The sequence below is a fragment of the Colias philodice genome, chromosome 27 (genome assembly GCF_061535455.1).
Source record: "Colias philodice isolate Cphi_HAF_F1 chromosome 27, ilColPhil1 Martin Lab GWU primary, whole genome shotgun sequence".
NCBI classification, from domain to species: domain Eukaryota; kingdom Metazoa; phylum Arthropoda; class Insecta; order Lepidoptera; family Pieridae; genus Colias; species Colias philodice.
Genome location: NC_143112.1, coordinates 5,368,495 through 5,390,139, shown reverse-complemented (window position 1 = coordinate 5,390,139; position 21,645 = coordinate 5,368,495). Strand labels below are relative to the sequence as shown.

The 21,645-nt window shown below is 33.9% G+C and overlaps 2 protein-coding genes, 1 long non-coding RNA gene and 1 pseudogene across 4 annotated transcripts in view; 3 read left to right on the top strand and 1 right to left on the bottom strand.

Annotated features, from left to right (window-relative positions):
- LOC149476643 (uncharacterized) overlaps positions 1–7,870 on the bottom strand; it is a 31,248-nt gene extending 23,378 nt beyond the window's left edge. Inside the window, exon 1 of the mRNA XM_089711909.1 lies at positions 7,558–7,870. Within this exon, the coding sequence (XP_089568035.1) occupies positions 7,558–7,756 (199 nt within the window). The 5' untranslated portion in view covers positions 7,757–7,870. The remainder of the gene's footprint in view (positions 1–7,557) is intronic.
- Positions 1–21,645, top strand: part of LOC149476629 (uncharacterized) — a 444,465-nt gene that overhangs the window by 3,579 nt on the left and 419,241 nt on the right. The window lies entirely within an intron of this gene.
- Positions 7,935–21,645, top strand: part of LOC149476641 (catalase-like) — a 28,177-nt gene continuing 14,466 nt past the window's right edge. Inside the window, exon 1 of the mRNA XM_089711912.1 lies at positions 7,935–8,049. The gene's annotated coding sequence lies outside the window, so the exon portion shown is untranslated. The remainder of the gene's footprint in view (positions 8,050–21,645) is intronic.
- LOC149476642 (catalase-like) lies at positions 19,591–21,617 on the top strand (annotated as a pseudogene). The gene is made up of 2 exons (XR_016317831.1): positions 19,591–19,743; positions 20,141–21,617. The product of XR_016317831.1 is annotated as a catalase-like (transcript).

Sequence of the window (21,645 nt, the reverse complement as noted above, 5' to 3'; positions counted from 1 at the left end):
AACCTTATTTATAACAAAGAGCAGAGGTTAGATAAATTATAAAAAATAAAAACATTTTGCATCCATTATGACTATCAAAGGTTATTTAAAACTGTACTGTATATTAAAATTATAAATAAAAAAACGCGCGAACTACGCTGCCGCCATCTTGTTCAGCGCAAACTAGCAAGTTTCGCACGCAATAATAATTTGCTTTGTAAATTGACCTATTCAACAAATAATAATTATATTAAAATAATTTATACGTACCTAGCCTAAAATAAACAAATATTTTTGTAAAAATAAAACTACAAATTTTATATCACGACGCGTTGCTTATCAATTTAAATTACATGACAATTTAATTATATAATATGCATGAACAGACAAGGTTAAACCATAGGTACATAGTACACCCATCTACGAATACGATAGAATAATATCAAAACCGATTCCAAAATCTACAGCAAGATTACGTATCTTTTAAATAAATTATACTATAACGAACATTGTAATACAACGTACATTGCAGTTTCAATATGATATTGTTCAAATATCACATGGAACAAATACGCAATGGATATTCGACCGCTTTATTTAGTCGTAAATATGATATCGCAGAACTGCTTCGGGCTGGTGCGGCCCCTTGCGTCGATTGAGTCACGAATACCGCATATACCAATGCATTCTCACAAATAATTCACGACCCGACTCCTTTGTGTTAATACATTACTACGTCAACTAGAGAGAGCGGCTACTTGACGTATACAAACCCAGCCATGTATGTAAATCATAATTTTGTATCCACGTTGAGTACAGAGCGTATTGACACGATAATATTATGTTGAAGTTTTTTTGTCAAGAGCTCATATTGATATGAATATATAGGTACGTTTGTAACGATGCTACGTTTCTAAGGAGTATAGACAATTGTTTTGTTTTTGTCTATTGTTATAATGGTTAAACGCGGCTTGAAGTATGACTGTTCGATTTATAAATTTTTAACAATTTCGAACCAGTTCTACAGATTGCAAAATTAAATTTCGAACATAGAATGTCGGATAATTCAATTTTGGAATTTTTCGTACATTCTAGAATATTTTTGTTACACGTGGAAAAATAATAATAAATATGTAAGCGTTTACGAACGATGTATGCGGCAAAAGTGAACAAGAATATAATACTGCAGTAGAATAATAACAAAGCATTTATATAGTAATCTAATTAGAATTACTTGATATTTCCAACGTCGTTTCTAAACGTTGCGTCACTGTGAAAAATTGTATTCTCGTTTCATTTTTGGACGAAGCTTAGAACTTGTGAGTCACAAATAAATGTATGTGATACCTATAAAGTGTTAAAACAGGCTTTTTACCTTAATTAGGTTGATATCGTGATGTTTTTCGAGAATATTTTTTGTTGAATACTATTTTGAGTAGGCATAATATTGAGAATGAGATGACAATAACAAAATATTTTTTTTTTTAATTATTAATACATTTGTTGGTTAAATATAAATACATAATATACCTGCGTATTTATAGTACTATAGGTACTTATGTATCAATATTTTCATAAAATACAAAACAATACATTTTAAAATATGATGCAATAATGAACCAGTTTTATTTGTTCCATTGATCTCGCTAATTAATATGATTTCTTTGTTTTTGTTACATTATTAAATATTCTATTTTATTAAATACCTATGAAATATGAATGATTAATAACATACCAGCATAATAAAATATAAATACAGTCTGCGAAGTGCGGGTATAAACGTACGATTAAAATTTAACCAATGTATCAAATCGACATTTTTAATATTATTCACACTCAAAAGCAAATATTAATTATTTTCACAGAATAATATACTTATTGGAGAAAAATAACAAGTATGAAAAAAAAATACAAATTTAAATATTTTTTGTTTGTTTATTACTGAGTAGAAAATAACCGTCAATTTAATTCACTAAATTCTAAATTCAGACTTTTTTTCTATTATGTTAAATATATAAAATAAATAATAATAAATACTTGATATTGTAATTAATATTAAAAATGTTAGTTTTACTACATAGGTAGTCTAATTTACTATATTTATAAAATTCATAAGCCGAGTAATAAGCGAAGGATCAAGTTTTTAGACCATGAAAAAAAATATATTGCTCAATACTACACGTAAAAAATGTATAAAACCAAAAAAGGAACTAAACTTAACTGATAAATAAAAACAATCTAACATATCTAACACTTTCTTTTTTAAGGGGGATAAATTAATTATTATTACCTATACCTATCCATTGATTTTATTGATTGATTTGTAAATTTTATATGAATAATCCTGATTGGCAGGGGACTGACACAGGTAATACGTACGTATGTACTGAAAATAAAAGCATACTAAAAACATAGATACATACTTCATTCTCATCACATTAAGAAAATTGAGGGTAGATTCGATGTTATTTTACTGAAGTATTAGCTGGATCGATAATATAATTGAATGGTCTTTAATTATACATACTTACTTAATCTACACTAATATTATAAAGAGGAAAACTTTGTTTGTTTGTTTGATTGTAATGAATAGGCTCATAAACTACTGGACCGATTTTAAAAATTCTTTCACCATTCGAAAGCTACATTATCCACGAGTAATATAGGCTATAATATATCATCATGCTAAGACCAACAGGAGCGGAGTAATGCGGGTGAAACCGCGCGGCACAGCTAGTAACAAATAAATTATGTACACAGTAACAAGAAAAGCCTCAGTACCTTTCATCTTTAACGTGACTTAAGTTTCCTCATTTCTGTTCCACACAAAAATTTGTATCAACTTTGAACAAGTGTCGAAATCTTCACCGTTGAAAAGAAATGACAACGTGACGTAAGCAATCAAGCTGTTTCCTTATACGAACAAATTGACTCATAGGCCTACACCACAACAATTATTTGTTATTATATGAATGAATGAAAAGAATGAAAATTCATAATTACGTTAAAAATAAATACAGAAAATAAACAAGATAGATACCTATAATATATATTTAATTTAGTGGTGGCTCAGTGGTGAGACGTCGGACTTTGAATCGATCGGCGAAGGAAAACATCCTGAGGAAACCGACATGTCGAAGAATCAAAAGTTCGACGACACGTGTCATCCGCCAACTTGGCCAGCGTGATGGATAATGGCCTGTACCCTCATAGGAGGCCCGTGTCCCAGCAGTGGGAACGTAAATGGGCTGATGATGATGATGACATCAAAACCGGTGCTAGAACCCTCCAAAATACCGAGATATAAAGTAGTATATAATCCAGACTAAAATCTATCTCAGTACCAAATCTTCTTATATATAAAAATGAATCGCAAAATGTGTTGGTAAGCGCATAACTCGAGAACGGCTGAACCGATTTCGATAATTCTTTTTTTATTATATTCCTTGAAATACGAGGATGGTTTTTATGTAGAGAAAACGTAAATATGTACCACGGGCGAAGCCGGGGCGGACCGCTAGTTATACATATATGTATAGATTTGCTGTTTTGCGTGATAGAGTTACAAACGGAGTCACGTTTATAATATTAGTAAGATTATTGCAAATACAATAATCGTAGAGAAATTCAATCACTAAATAGTATAAAACAAAGTCGCTTTCTCCATCCCTGTATGCCTAAATCTTTAAAACTACGAAACAGATTTTGATGCGGTTTTTTTAATATATAGAATTCAAGACGAGGTCTTAGTATATAACTTATTAGCTTTTATAAATAGCGGGCGAAGCCGCGGGCGGAAAGCTTGTATTATATAACACCAACACCACATCTGGTAATATTTTAAAAATATAAAAAATACATGTAAATATGCATTAAGTACACAGTACACACACACACATACACACATTTCAATTTGCCATTGCACTTGTCATCATGGGCGTTGCAGTTGCAGAAATCAAGTGACATACGTACCGATTAGTACCGCGAAAGTCAGCAAATAACTTTTCAGTCTCCTACAGAGATCACGAGATCAACTCATGCCTGCAGTTCCAAAGTTATTTTTGCATCCTTGTTTATAATTTATGTTGAAGTATAATTTCTTAATAACACCGTTTGAACATTTGTTTTCCCACGTGTAGAATGCAATGAATTTAATCATATTTTAAATTGTTTTATTTAAATATGCTTAATAAAATTAAAATGTGTGTGCCTGAGCAACATAATCTTTTTGTGATTAAGCTCTTTAAATAAAGATAAAAAGTTATTTTCAAGTAAAACATTAAAAACAGACTTTTGCAACTGATAAACCGTGGTATTTGGATTTTTCTACGGACGAAGCTAAAATAAATTATCAGCACTGTATATTTTTAAGTGAAAGTGGAATGCAGAAACTGAACGCTCACGCCTTTGTCTAATCGAAGCGAAGCCATTCAATATACAAAAATATCAAATTCCGTCTCAAACATTTAGCACTAATATACTCTTTAATATTATAAGGAATTCTATTGTTAAAGCGTTTACCCTGCTTGTTATTTTTCTTACTGTGGTCATAAAAATATGTATCACCTATTTTGTGTGTACATCGGTTTAAATGTGTACATATATAAAATGTTATTAAATATGTACTGTGACAATACAGAAAGTTTATCAGTCTTCCTAAAGTGATGTCTCAGTGAGTTCCTAGAATTTAAATCTACGGTAATTCGTCAGTCCCCTGTCTATCAGTCAAAGTGTCGAATGCAATATGCTGGTGTGCTATTCCTAATACTTTTTACTATTATAAGCTGAGATTTGTGCTCCAGGGTATTGACCTCATTACCCTGGTGTCAAGGTTATAGTTATATCTGGATACAGAATTGAACCTATTTGGAAGTTTGTTCAAATTTAGAAATCTACATCTTTACAGAGTGACATAGGCACTTTTTCACGAAAGGACAAGGGGCTGTGTTTAATAATAATTTTACCATTATTTTTTTCAATTATTAAATTTAAATTCAAATTCCAACTGTTAAATTCTAACATATTATGTACTTAGACAGCATTTTCATTATAGAAGAAATATCAAGATAACTATCAAATTTAACAGACTTTGACATATTTTATATTATGTAGTATACAGTATCGATCGTATTCATAACTATTATTTATTTTTTTAAATGTCTTTTCTAACATATAGCAATAAGGTTTTGGCCTTTGGGGGAAAATTATTGAAAACTTGCCAAGAAAAGTACCCTAGTTCTTTATAAAGATTAGAATTTAGTCTGCACGCTCCGTAATATTATAAATTGAACTTCATATTTTATTAAAGAAATAACAACAAAATACTGTCAAAAACAAAACGGCTTGACTGATTTTTAATGTTTTTTTGAAGTGAAAACTTCTTTAGCGGCGTTGGGTATAAAATCTTAAACTCGCGTCAGGACACGTGGCCTGATCGAAAAAGCGTAAGACGGATGTTTTTTTTTTTTTTTAGCCCTTATATTCCATGCGTAAGACGGATACCATTCCAAAATATCAAACATGCTGAACGTTAATAATCAAGTTTTCACTTCTGCCGGCACTCCCGGAGTGCAACCCGTCTTATTTTTTTTATATTTGTCATTATAAATTAATTATGTATTAATTAATATAATATGTATTCAATAGGCCGCGTTTTTCTCAGCAAAGGCACGTCCAAGAAGAGCGAGCTGCCTCGCGCGGAAAATGAATTGTCTTCAATTTTGTATAGTGTTGTGAATATGTTTCTAAAATAAATTAAAATAATTTGGAAAATCCAAAAGTGCACGCCTCATAATTTTTTTTTAATAAATATTTATTAATTATTATTTTTGTTTATTTAATAACAATTAAACCACATCGAATCAGACCCTGAAAAATGAAAGGGTTCTATTCCTGAGCATACTCAAGCGTAAGAGAAAAAAAAAGACTCGATTAGTAAAGTATTTCGGTCGCTATCGTGTTAACAAGAAAAAGGATCCGCACATACAGACACACGGACGTCCAAGACAGAACTTTTTTAAACTGTTTTTTAACTAGTTTAAATAACAAAAATGACATCAAAAATATCATGAACGTTAAAAATAGTGTTTTTTCTTAATATGTGTGTGTATGTATTATCTTACAAGTGCAATGTATGATACATAAAGACATTTTAAGTTTGAAAAATCAGATGTTTTGCGCGAAGTGACAGTAGTACCCACCTCAACGCTTCGCTTATGAGGCGTGCAAAACACATGACGTAGCAATAAAATTAATTTTCCTGTTCTTTCGATGCGTTAGATAATTAAATTCTATATAATTTTCATAGAGCTGTAGTTACTTTTGATTATTATCATAAACCAGAAATGTGCCGCACCATTGCGATTTGCGTCGTGAATCGTGTTAGATGGCCAAACTAACAAAGAAATTTCCTAGTAGGTATTTATGATTTTTTAATAGCTACGGAGGCCATAATTAATTTATTAATAATTATTAAGAATATATAAAATTATATTTTTATTTGCATTCTTTACGAAATTAAGCCACAATTAAGCGTTATTGACTATTGTACGAATTATTATAAAATTTTACTGTTACGGAAAAATTATGTAAGGTGCATTTTTTATTCTTGTTAGAATATAACCATATAATTTATTTATCTACTAATAACTAATAAGTAGTAGGTAAATAATTAAATTTGCAGGATATCAAATAATTATTCATTTAAATTTTAAAATTATTATGAATAATTAATTTATCCATTTAATCTTTAAAAATAAATATACTATCATAATTATTATGTAACCATTCCATAAACAACAAGAATAAATGAAAAAATATAAAAAATATTTTTTTTTATTATGTATAAAAATATGTACGTGACAAAAGACCACGTACACACTTAAGACACAAATTAATACCTACATAACGGGTATTTCCTCAGCCCGCGTGTAAATCTATTATCATTATTTTACTTCCTTTCACTTCAAATTACTGTGCGGATTTCAGAACGTTTACATCACTATAATATTTTTTTTATTTGTAAAAAAATTGCGCCTCTCAAATTGTCTAATATGATATTCGATTTTCAAAATATTCGCACTATGTTTAAAATTTAAATAATATTCGAATTTCAAAATATTTGCTTTATGGATTTTATAATTGTACTGCAAGATGACGCTACATTACACCGCAAAGATAACTAGGCACCATATTGTTATGTATACTTGTTATCGGCCGATAAATTATATTTGTAGCGCGTACGAATCATGCCGCATAACTCCAAAACGGAAAAACAATCGAGTATATTTTCTCACAACAACCTTACATTATTGACCTGTACAATTATTATAGAAAATGAATTTCAAATTTAGATAACAAAATGGCCGCTATAAAAATTTCATAAAGTGCAAACAGCACGTGTTTTTACTTAGCGCAAACGTTAATTCGAACTAGGTACGTTTCGAAAGCATCCTGACCGAACAAAGAGCACGCAAGTCGAACGCGCCGTGCAACCCGACCGGTTGCGCGTGTCGCCGGCACCGCACGCGCTGCCCGCGCCAACATACATCCGCAAATGGGCAAGGTAGCATAACATACCCGCCGCCAGCTTCTCAGTCTCCGGCAGCGTGAACCAGCCAGGCACTACGCTCTCGCAAACTTCCTCCCAGCACCGCAATTTTTCAGCTCTATCCCCATAGTTCGTGTGGTTGGTATCGAATAGACACGGCCTCTTTTGCACTTCGGACACTATGGAGCAACTTTTTATGCCGCCGTCGCCGTCCTTGGTCCGGACCATGGTGGAAAAAAAATATAAATTCGAATTTTCGAATTTCGAACGCGGCTGGTTCAGTTGCGTCAGTCGCGACGCGAACGCGGAACGCGATACGTGCGTCCGAATGCCCGCGTGAAACTGGCGGGTTAGGAAGGCGCAGCGGGCAACATGGCCGCCTCGCCGTATAGTATAGGTGTTAGCTTGTTGCGATATCTTCCTCGTACTAATAAATAAATAAGCGGCTAATAAATCTTTATTCAACAAATGAACGCATAAAACGCACATACAATGTTAAAATTGTTAAATATGCGAAAAAGGTATTGAAAAGTTAAATCAAATTAGTTATAGTTATGTAAAAACGTCTGCATAGAATGTAATGACTAATGACAGATTTAATATAAAATTATATAGAACAAGTTGAGTCATACGATCGCTACCAAGAGGAAAGGAGTTACCTAATATCGTATATATTATTATGTACTTTAAAACGTAATTTTTATAATAGTTATGTAATTTATTTATGCATTATGGTGAAATATCGACCTTAGAAAAACTATAATTTGCTTTATATCTAAAGACGAAGCTTATAATTATTAAAAATAAACTTTTTTGTTTACCTAGGTATAGGTATGTTTATGTTAATAATCTATCTTGATTTATATTTACATAACATGTCGATATTATCTACACCTACAGGCTACAGCATATTGCTTACGACATAAGCAGGTAATGGAGGCGTCCCCATGAGGTTAGAGCTGGTTGGCTCACAATTTGTTTTGGCCCGGCGACGGGCAGCCGCTGACGGGGTCACGGAAGAATTCTACCATACCCGTGGCCCCGTCGTTGATGCGGCTTGACGGAACACAGTGGGGTTTTGGTCGGTAGGAATCCGACATAACCCACGGCCCCTTCCCCGGAGGCCGTGGGTATCTATGCAAGATTTCCCCACTTAAAAAAAAAAAAAAAAGGTAATGGAGGCGTCAGAACTAATAATTAGTACCTATGTAGGTATATAGTTAAGAAACAAATAATCACAATTTCATAAGATAAAACCAATAGTCTTCTATACGCGACCAAGTCTTTAAAGTCGCCGAGAATCGAACCTAGAACCCGTCGGCTCTACGCTCACGCGTTAACCACTGCACCAAGAGTCCAAGACACTTGTCAAGCTAAAATAGTTCCTATATCAATAGGTATAAAATTCTAAAAATTACACACTTATATTAGTATATTACATGCTTATTGCAATTCTATGAATGTCATCACAGTATTACCATCCTACAGTATGGCGACGAATGTACTTGTGCAGAGAAACGGAGGGGAACTGGCGGGGGGTCGGGCGACGCGGGCCGCTTAATGCAATCACGCTGAGTTTGCATTAACTATCGCGAAAGGACGACGCAGTCGTATTTTTTGTGTAATAATTTTATTATACATAGGTACTTACATATTCTATTATGACGCGCAAAAACTGTTCCGTTTACGGATGTAAATCTACATTGAAATCCCAGAAGGAAACAATATTTCAGAAAGATTGTTTTAATTGTATCTGTTGAATTAAAATCAAAGCTATGTATATGTTGTCCTCATTATTTTCTAATCAGATTGTACATCCCAATGCGAATGCATTACTTAGTTAAATGGTATAATATACAATTAAGAACATCCAAAAATAAAGTGTCCGCGTAAATAATATTTAGCAGTGCAATATCTGTAATTATATATTTATGAACAAATAATTACATCAGATTTAATAATCGCAATTATTTTGAATGTACATAATATGAATAAATGATTTCATCATAATATTAATAATCAAAATTGTTTTATTTCCCATTTGTTGCAACCCTAGCGTATTTTCGTGTGGCAGCGTAAGTACCTACGCTGGCGGCGGCATCGCGCGACATCAAAGGCGATTCCTTACTGTAGGAAATAATATTGTAATACTGTGATGTCATTATCATCAACGATATAGTTTCATTATATTCAAGCTTCTTTGAATTAAATTATTGCTTGTAAGGAGAAATCATAATTTTCTAAATTGCTCCTTTTAGTCGACTTTAAAAAGGAAAATTGTTATAGGAATACTGTATTTATACTTCTTCTTCTTCTTCTTCTTATCTTCTTATATATAAAAATGAATCGCAAAATGTGTTGGTAAGCGCATAACTCGAGAACGGCTGAACCGATTTCGATGATTCTTTTTTTATTATATTCCTTGAAGTACGAGGATGGTTTTTATGTAGAGAAAACGTAAATATGTACCACGGGCGAAGCCGGGGCGGACCGCTAGTTGATTAATAAATTCAACACGCATATAATGATACTAGCAATGCCCTGCGGTTTCACCCGCATACATAGCGATATCGTTACAGTGAAAAGTCTACTATAGGTCGGACTATAGGTTTAATTTTTAATCACATGAAAATCACCTTTACCCCGTCCCGCACTACGGCCTTTTTTTTTTTGTTTTAGTGGGGAAATCTTTCATAGATACCCACGGCCTCCCGGGGAGGGGCCGTGGGTTATGTCGGATTCCTACCGACCAAAACCCCACTGTGTTCCGTCACGACGCATATAGGTAGAATTCCTCCGTGACCCCCGCACTACGGCCTGCTCGAACAGTATACCTACTATTTTCTGTAGATTGACACTTTTAAATTCGTTATATCTTTTGAATGGAATATGCAATTCTTTTCATTTAAAAAGTATTTTGCTGGTATTGAAACAGTCTATAATAAAACATCATTTAATGGGATAAGGATTAATATATGTGTATGGATAACATGGTTTGATTACTGTCGGCACTTCTATTTACTTTGAAAACGTAAAAAAGTTGTTGTAGTAACATAACTACTGAAGATGGACATATGGTATCGCGGACTTTCTTGTAGATATTGATCCATTCTATAATACTGTAGAACATTTTTTGTTCTATCTTCAATAGATTCCGCAGCGCACGCGATGACAGAAGTTTTATTGAGGATTTTTTTACACCTTGGGTTACATTATTGCATTTTTGGTAAGGATCTCTAATTTTTTTGAAAATGCAATATAGCCTATGTTGCTCAGTAAAGATGCAGCTTTCTAATGGTGAAAGAATTTTTGAAATCGGTCCAGTAGTTTTTGCGTGAAAACCATACATACATACATACTTACATACATACTTACAAACTTTTCCTCTTTATAATATTAGTATAGATATCACTAGTCACTACATATTATTATGAAACAAAGGTTTCCGTCCTGTCTGTATGTCTGTTCGCGATAAACTCAAAAATGAATGCAACAATTTTCATTTTTAACACGCTTTTATTAGCTTCACATATATTATGTATCGACTTGATTTTGACCCTATTTAAATGGGCAGATTTAATTCAAACTTTGTACACTCATCAAGTACGGTGACAATGCAATAATTTCATGAGTTTAAGCGTGTTTTTTTGTTAATCCAAGTTACCCTCTATATGTGTGCAAAATTTCATTGTAATCGGTTCAGTAGTAAGGTTTAAACTTTAAACTATGCGGGCGAGGCCGTGGGCGAAATGCTACTTACTTATTTACATCATTCGTTATCTGATTAGAACTTGAAAATATTGCTCCACAGTATAAGTTTTAAGACATCTAAATATGTACAACCTTGGTATACTAATATTATTACTATTAACCTGAAATCGGAAGACTTTTGTTAGTTTGAACGCGCTAATCCACTGTCACCAGGAACCACGGGTCCGATTTGAGAAATAATTTCACAGTTAGTCAATTTATCAAGGAACGCTAAGCTTATAGATGGGCTATAAAACAGTGTGGAAATTTTTGATGGGCCCTGGAGGGAAAGTAGGTACTTCATATACTGAAGATAGCAAATTTTGCTGAAAGGAAGCATTTCTTTATTTTTAAAAAGAATGAGAACTGCAAAGATTTTCGAAAATTCACTTGCTTCGACCAGAAATCGAACTAAAAATAAAAAAAATTGTTATTTCATTCTTCAAATCTACTCAAAACCCGCATAGTTCCCGTTCCCATGGGATTTCCGGGATAAAACCTACCCTATGTCTTTCTATCCCTGTCTCTAGATATCCCGTGTCCCAGCAGTGAGAACGTATATGGGCTGATGATGATGATGACTGCTGATTTAACTTTATATTTTAGGGGTATGAAAAATAGATGTCAGATTCTCAGAATTTGTCAAGCCATTTCGCAGGAATTGAAGTACAAACACCGCGACACGAGAATTTTATATATTAGAAGAATAACATTAATATAATTAAACATGCGTGAAAATTAATAAAATATTTGCTGTAAAAAATCCCCAAAATGTCATAATTTATGGACTAAGTAGTCTATGTTATTGTATATTTTTCACCTCAAATAATAACTTGTTTTAAATAAAAAGGTTACATTCTATATTTTGATAAATAAAGATACATAATTGTAATTAGAATAATTTTTTTTTATTTTTTATTATACAGGGTGTCCCACTATTGGTATACTAAGCGCGAATGTACTTGTAGTTTTGCATATTATACTGATCACGTAAAAAATACTATAACAACAAAAAAAATTTTGCTAAATAATTCCTTAAAATCCATGTTTTCTTCTCTAGCTTCGCGCAGCCAGCATAATATACCGCTTCGTGTCTGTTTTGTCTATGAAAACATAATCTTAAACGATAGCTCACGTGCGGGTGGCAAAGTTGGGCGGGTTGCTTATTAGGGGTGTTCAGATAGAGTTATAAGAATTAATTCATCTATTTGAAAAAAAAATGCATCTGGAATTTTAAAAGTATTTTTTACGTACTCAGCGTATGCAAAAGTACAGGGTGTCCGCCGGCAGATTTTACACTTTGAATTGTGTTTACGGCGACTAATAATGCGGAAGGGTGGAGATAGGGGTATCATTCGACGCGCCAGAGTTGCGGATTATTTAGTAGCCATGAGTCAGTGGACAGGAGCACACCGCGCTTTTGCGGTTGAGGCGTATTTCGCGAACAATAATTCGACCAATGTGGCGAGGCGTCCTTTTTGTTCACGCTATGAAATCCGACGACTAAACGATGGGCCATCAAAACAATTAATATGGTCATGGGTACAGAAGTTAAGAGGTTCTGGCTCACTTAAAAATGAGCCTCGGCCTGGACCTTCAACGTCTGTTACTACGCCTGAAAACGTAGAACACGTGAGAAGAGAAATTTTACGTAATCCGCGTAAGTCTATTCGGAAGATTGCTGAACGTTACTGCGCAATGCTAGACAACTTTTTTATACCGGCGCTGCATCGTCATGTTAGTGACAATAATAGGACCAATTTTCAGCAGGATGGGGCCACGGCAAAAACTGCTAGGGACTCAATAGCAAAAGTGAGATAACTTTTTCCCGGAAAATTAATAAGTCGCTTTGGCGACATAGCCTGGCCCCCTAGATCACCAGATCTGACACCTTGCGACTTTTTCCTATGGGGATATTTAAAGTCTCGCGTATACAGCAATTCACCATCAACAATACCGGCCCTCCAAGAAAATATACGACGCGAGGTTGCGGCGATCAATCCGGAACTTTGTAATCGAGTTTTCGCCAACATGAAGGAAAGGTTACAAGAATGTTTGCAGCTAGAAGGACGCCATTTGAGTGGAGTGCTTTTTAAAAAATAAAATCCGCATTATTCTTCTGTAAGATAATTAATAAATGACTTTGATAGTATTGATGGTTCATTTTATTTTATTTTTTAAAGTGTAAAATCTGCCGGCGGACACCCTTTATAATTTCGTTTGAGCTTAGTATACCGACCGACGGTGGGACACCCTGTATAACTTCACTTACCTCTAACTTGAACATTTCAAATATCAACATTTGTGCCTCGTGAATTCGGACCTCGTTTTGAACCTGTTAAAAAACAAATTTTATTTATTTACTATCTTAAAAACATACAGCGTATGTCACTAAGGGCCGATTTTTCAATGCTTGGATAAAACTTACTCGTCGAATAATTTATAAAACTACCATTTTAAAAACGTATTCTAATTGCCTGTATTTGACAGTTTTCGTGACATTTTAATATTATCGTGTAATACTTTATTGGACGGATAAGTTTTATCCGAGCATTGAAAAATCGGCCCTAAGTAGTATAAAATAATATATTTTTTTATGATTCCATTTTATTTTCCTCAAACTCGAACTCAAACACAAACATTTATTTATTCAATTAGACTTCTTTTAAAAGAACTTTCGAATCGTCATTACATATTTTTAATAATAACCGCCGATACTATGTATTATAATATTTGTTTTTTTTTTAATTAATAGGCATTTCTTTGTAAAGTTGGTATGTACTTGGTGAATAAATTTTAATCCCGGCGAGTATATTATTTTAAACATACCTACCAAATCTATTATATGCTCTTATTTTGGAACAAAAAGTAATTAAAAAAATGTGTGCGTGTACTAGTACGTACTGTACACACGTAAGAAGTGAAACTTCTTTAATGACCTTATTTTTCAAAAAATAATTTACTATAATATGCAACTTTACAGAAATACGTCGAATCTCGCGTGGTCGGGATATGAAAAAGATGGCGCGTAACGGAAAAATGTCACGCGTAACGAAAAAATGTAAGTAACACTAAATTTTTTATAAATTTATAAATTTATAAAGAATAGAAAAAATTCGATCACGAGGCGGGACTCGAACCCGCATCCTTCGCGCCATTCCGGGGCGGATGCCTAACCAACTCAGCCACTCGTGACCCGCCCGAGCAATCGAATTTATTCTATTCTTTCAGTTTTATGTGTCTGAAGGGACACACCGCGCGCCATCTATTGAGATGATTAACAACCATTTGAATGCCATAAAACCAAAAATATAAATTCAACTAAATTTTTTTCCAACCCCGATAAAGAAGTTTCACTTCAATAAATTACATACCTTTCCATACATTTGTCGCACGATATATCACCATTCCTATGCACGAATTTCATATGATTTTTCATCGTAGATTGTCTTAAAAACCTCCTTTGGCAGATGTCACACTCGTGTGTCCTTGTGTTTGTATGTGAACGGAGATGTACAGACAGACTGTGGACAATTTATATGTATTAGTCACTACATTGTTAAAAACAAAGTCGCTTTCTCTGTCCCTATGTATGCTTAAATCTTTAAAACTACGCAACGGATTTTGATGCGGTTTTTGAAGTGAAAATTTATTTAGCGGCGTTGGGTATAAAATCTTAAACTCGCGTCAGGACACGTGGCCTGATCGAAAAAGCGTAAGACGGACTTTTTTTTTTAGCTTTTATATTCCATGCGTAAGACGGATACCATTCCAAAATATCAAACATGCTGAACGTTAATAATCAAGTTTTCACTTCTGCCGGCACTCCCGGAGTGCAACCCGTCTTTTTTTTTTTAATAGATAGAACGATTCATAAGTAAGTATATAATTGATTAGGTTTTAAATAAAGCGGGCGTAGCCGCGGGCGGAAAGCTAGTAATTAAACAAGACAAGTGATAACTGCGTTAAAAACAACCAACTTCAAACTTGCACTTGCAACATTTACAAATAAATAATAATAAATAATAAATATTATAGGACATTATTACACAAATCGACCTAGTCCCACAGTAAGCTCAATTAAGGCTTGTGTTGTGGGTACCAGGCGACGATAAATATAATATTTAATAAATACATATATAGATAATAACACCCAGATCCAAGAACAAATAATTGAGTTCATCACACAAATATTTGCCCTGACCGGGGATCGAACCCGGGACCGTCGGCTCAGTAGGCAGGTACTTTACCACTGCGCCAACCGCGTCGTCAAAAATAAAATACAGACAAAAATGCTTATAAAATAAAAACTACTGGGCCTATTCCGAATAAAATTTTTATGGGACCAATTCGACACCATCCCGCATCGAAAAAAAAAGAATCACGTAAATCGGTTCAGAAACCTCGGAGTAATCGGTGTACATACATAAAAAAAACATACCGGCCGAATTGATAACCTCCTCCTTTTTTTTGAAGTCGGTTAATAAAATTGTATTAATTAAGTGTTTTAAAAGTTCTCATTACATGGACACCAAAGATCAGTTACAAAACGGTTGTCAAGTTCAACACAACAATATTTTTATTTTTATAGCATTCAAATTTCAAATGCTTTATCTATAAATTTTTAAAGAATGGAAAAAATTCGATCACCCGTCCCGCGTCTTCTGTCACTGGGGCAACCGACGCGCTGACCACGCGGCCACTTGTGAATTGTGATCCCGTCAAATTAGAATAATATGGTCTTACCACAAAAAATTTTAGACAGGGTGTAACATTAAGCGCGGGTTCTCTTTAATCTGGTTTTGTCGTATTTAGTATATATAAAACGAATCTTTCTACATAATATCACATCTCAATACAACAAGCAAATACTTCAACGTAACATCACCTATCGATCAATAAAACCCAACCTTTATAACACGATACAAACACATACATGCATTACATTGCTCAATTACAACGTACACTGAATTGCACTTTGCCCATTGAAGAAGTAATGTATAGATAGAACTTGGATAAAGTCGAGTTGAATTGCTTTAACTTAGCTGACATAATTAAAACTGATAGGTAAGTAGCGTTGGATGGAAATACGGCCAAGTGCGAGTTGGATGTTTCTGTACAAGATTATAATGTACTAGCTTTCCGCCTGCGGCTTCGCCCGCGTTTTCAAAGAAAAACCCGCATAGTTCCCGTTCCCGTGGGATTTCCGGGATAAAACCTAGCCTATGTTACTCGTGGATAATGTAGCTTTCGAATGGTGAAAGAATTTTTAAAATCGGTCCAGTAGTTTATGAGCCTATTCATTACAATCAAACAAACAAACAAACAAAGTTTTCCTCTTTATAATATTAGTGTAGACAAGCGGTCCGCCACGGCTTCGCCCGTGGTACATATTTCGCAATAAAAGGTAGCCTATGTTCTTTATCAGGCACCGACAATCTTTAGACCCTGGAAAACACATATGCTACCTTTTATCAAAACACCACGCGGGCGAAGCCGCGGGCGGAAGCTAGTTTTTTATAAAAGTTTTAAATTTAGCACTACTCTTTAATACTATCAGGAATTATGTTGTAAAAGCGTATACCTTGACCCATAAATGAATTTTTAACTTTTACTAACGGGTAAAATAGCTTAGATCATATAAGTACATAGTAAGTTAGTTACTTAATGATCTAAGTAAAATAGCAATAATATTTCTTAGACATCTTAAGTCTTTACTCGACCAAAGTCAAGACAAGAATGCCCCGCAACTGCTGCCGTCCGTTATTTAAATGACGATCAAAACAACTATTCGAGTGGTGGGAGTGATCGCACGAGTTATCTTATTTGTGTTGTTTTGATCATTAATTGATAATAATTAAATGATTTTTAATACTTTAATCCAATTGATTTAGGTACATAGTTACTTTTAAAATATAATCAAGAGCGCTATCATAGATATAAATGGGAAAATTTTGCTATAAAACTAAATATTAATCAGAGAAAGATTATATTCATATAATAGCTTAAGTTATATCTAAATATATATCTCGCTGGCTGAATCTGATAAAATATTTATATTTGTTTGTTTTATCTTCCGATTATTAAAACTAGTGATGTTACATTACTAGTTTTAATGATAGATGATTTTGCCGATACGATACTGATACCGATATTACTGTATATAATCGGCGATACCGATACCAATACTTATATCGATAGCTTGGTAAATAAATTATAGATTATGCACTTATTATGCATAAAAGGTACCTACACCAACAGAGACAACTCGACAACTCCTACACAACTCGACTGTAAATCGTATTTTTTTTTAATAAAAATGCAAACTCAAAGAACAAAGAAAACATTAATTTAGTAATATCATTTTACAAAGTCAGTTAAAGTATTACATAAAGTCAGTAAGAAATCAAAGTTTACTATTGGTAGATTTTTAAAGTGAAACTTTTATTACATCGTCTCAAACTTTTTGGTCTGTGTAGCGCATGTCGCGTGACGGTCGGCTGCCGAGTAGGTATAAAGCAGTGTTCGGAGTCATTATCGTACAAATACGATAATTTTGTGCCTAAGTTTCACTTTTACCGTGGTTTCATAAAACCACACAACATTTTTTTATTCAGAAAACAAAGTGTCCGCGCGCGGGCTGCCTACCGCCTCATTCAATCGGCGCGCTTTATAAAATATTTGATTTCGATATCGGTTGTTTTATAATCGGCGATACCGATACATCGGTATCGGTATCGTTACATCCCTAATTAAAACAAAGATTTTTTTAGAAGTTTAAATAAAATTCTACAATTTGCAGCGATTGATTATTTTATCATGGGAACTTTTTAGATCAAAATAAACGCCCTCTACGAAACGGTAGAAATTGTATGAAATTATGATCGGTTTTAACGTATAAACTATAATAAATAATAAGAGTTTATATACTATATTTGTATATATATACTACTGGCATATTACTGGAAAATTACAATTTTAAATTTCATTTTTTTCTACACGAAACTGTGCTAACGAACGCCACAAAGTTGTCTCGGATGAGTTGATAACAGTGGAAACATATATTATATTACGTTTTTATCAATTTTAATGTAAACGGAAGCACTAAAAGAATACATAATATACGTATAACTATTAATTATTATAATAAATATCAAAAAGTGAAAACATAGAGTGTTCTATTTTAATTTTTTTTTTCAAGTTTTGGAATACCCAGTAACAACCTTTTTATGTAATACTAAATACATGCTCAGATTTTCAACGTTTTTTTTTGTTATTGAGACCTTATTTACCGTTTAATATAATATGTTTCTTAACAAGTAAGAGTTCTTTATTGATATTGATATAAAAAATAAAAATTGACCTACGATTTTTAAGTTATTGCATAATGCATAGCTTTTATCTCAGACTGAGCGCGGCGACCGAATGTAAAAATTTTGTAACGAAAAAAACCTAACACCCCCCACTCCTACCGGCACAAAGATGCGATGCTATGCAATAGCTTTACCGCGGCAGTATCCGAGTGCCACACGTCTTTTTTTTAAAAGCGTCTGCGTAAAGTTTCGTTCAAAAACGTCCTGTGAAAAAACCTTTGTAATGGGCAAACTATACTCAAAATGTAGATTTTTTTAAGCCAAGAAACAAATTATGAAGTTACAAATAACATTATAAAATATAATATTAAATATAATTACTAAAAACCTAATAAGTCATATTATTTTCGTACTTCTGAAATCAGCATTTCCGGCAATCAGATTCTAGGGCATGAACGCTCTTAAGGCAATCTATTGTTTTTTGGCATGAAAAAAAGATTCATATTCTCTGACATACCTATTGAAAGAAAGAAGAAAGAAAGAAAAGACATTTATTTCTAGATAAAGGTACACACACAAGAAGAAAACACAAAATAGAAGAAAAAAGAAAGTACGATACATTTACAAACATTATACATTATACATACATTATATACATTTACAAATTAGACATAAATTAGACGCCATGTTTGTTGAGAATCTGGTACTGTGTGTGCACTGCATATCCAGAAAAGGGTCTTGACTCAGCTTTCTGCCATAATCGCAGCAAGCTGCGACTACAGCGCTGGTATTCTGTCAAGACCGAATGGAGGGTGTGATTTCGATATTCATTATTTTAATATCAATATCAAGATTATTGACTGCTGAAATAACAGCAAAATACTATAAAATATCTATTTTTAGTTCTAATTTCCTGACAACTAAATAAAATATTTGAACACCTGTATGTATATAAGTAATTTTCAAACATATAAATAACAAAGGCGATAGCAAATTCTATTCATTCCGTTCACAATGTTGGTGAAAATTCTAAAAAAAATTAAAAAAATACAAATTTTTATTATACTGCTATTAATTAGTCTGTCATGTCAATGCGATGAGACACTAGACCCTGTTCGAGATCAAATTTTATTATACAAGAAGAGAACTGAGGTAAGTACTTAAAATACTTATTAGTAATTTTTTGAAGTGAAACTTCTTTAGGCGGGTTGAGAGTGAAATTTCAAGGTAACGTCATGGCAATACAGTCACATCATGGAGTACGACGACTATTTTGGTATCTTTGAATTTTGCCAAATAGGTTTTAATTACCAGCTTTTTTATGCAAAATGCAATAAATTTAAACGTGTTTATCAGTTCTTACAAAACACATTTCCTTTTAAATAAAAAAGATGGATAATATGCAAGGAGAAACATTATAAAAAACGAATAAGCGTAGATATATTTTCCCTTTCCAGATTTTTTTTATCCCTTACAAACTTATTAGCATTATTTATTAACAATATTAGCAATTGATAAACTTTTATACAAACAATTTTAATATTTACAGGGCGTATGCACTCGTTTAACAACAAGCAATGGCGCACTCGTTGAGAGCCGTGACACATCCACATTGAACGAAAACCTGATGTACAACAGTTTCTTCATGGACTCCCTGACTCGCTTAACACGGGAGAGAATCCAAGAACGTGTCGTTCACGGCAAGGGCACTGGTGCAACGGGGTATCTAGAAGTCACAAACAATATAACACAATTCACAAAGGCAGATTTCCTCAACGGCATCGGCAAGAAAACCCCGGTGTCCGTGAGATTCTCGCCAACTGTTGTGGAACGGGGCGGCTCAGATATGTTCCGAGCGGCGAGGGGATTTGCCGTGAAGTTCTACACGCAGGAAGGCAATTTCGACTTCCTGGGCTTCAGTACTCCCATGTTTGTCGTGAAGGACCCAATTCTGTTCCCTGCTTTTATCCACAGTCAACGGAGAAACCCCTCGACCGGTATACGCGACAACAATATGCTTTGGGACTTCTTAACGCTCAATCCTGAGGCGTTAAACATGTTCATTACTGTGTTCGGTGATGATGGTATACCGAGAGGCTATCGTCATATGGCTGGATTCAGCATACACACATACCAGATGCAGAACAAAGAAGGTGATATATACTTCGCTAGATTACATTTCCGTCCCGATGCAGGTAGAGCCAGTATAACAACAGAAGAGGCTAGATATCTGGATGCAACCGATCCCGACTATTTCAGTAGAGATTTGTACGAAGCGATTGCGTGTGGAAAGCAGGTGAGCTGGACATTTTACCTACAGATACTGACTTTAGAACAAGCATTGAACAGTGACATCGATGTATTTGATGTGACAATAGAACTGCCTACAGACGAATATCCTCTCACAGAAGTCGGCAAATTGGTTCTAAATAAAAACCCAGTCAACCAGTTCGCAGAAGTAGAACAACTGGCGTTCTGCCCGTGCAATTTGGTACCCGGTATAGACGGAGCTCCAGATAAGCTTTTCCAAGCACGAACCTTCGTCTATCGAGACACTCATATGTACCGTTTAGATGTTAACGTCAATAAAATCAAAGTTAATCGTCCGATCGAAGCCAACACTTATATTAGAGACGGAAAACGACCTGTAGGTGATAACGGGGAAGACACTCCAAATTATTATCCAAACTCTTTCAATGGACCAAAAGCATATATACGGATATGAATAGATCGAAATTGATAGAGATTGTCCAGAAGGAACCAAATAATACAGCACAAGCCGGTCAGCAGTATCGAAAAATGTCTGACGGAGAGAAGGAACGCTTTATGAGTAATCTTCTAGATAGCCTGGGTCCAACTATACCATTGCTGCGTGAGAGAGCTGTTAAAATATTTACACAAATTGACCGGGATCTTGGGAGTCGGGTGTATCAAGCGTTAAAAGAATATCAGAAGGAACCAGCTTGTAATATAAACTTTTAATAAACAGTGTTAATGGCTTCAATCATATGTTACAACTATTCAAATTTGTTCTTCTTAATGCATTTTACAAGA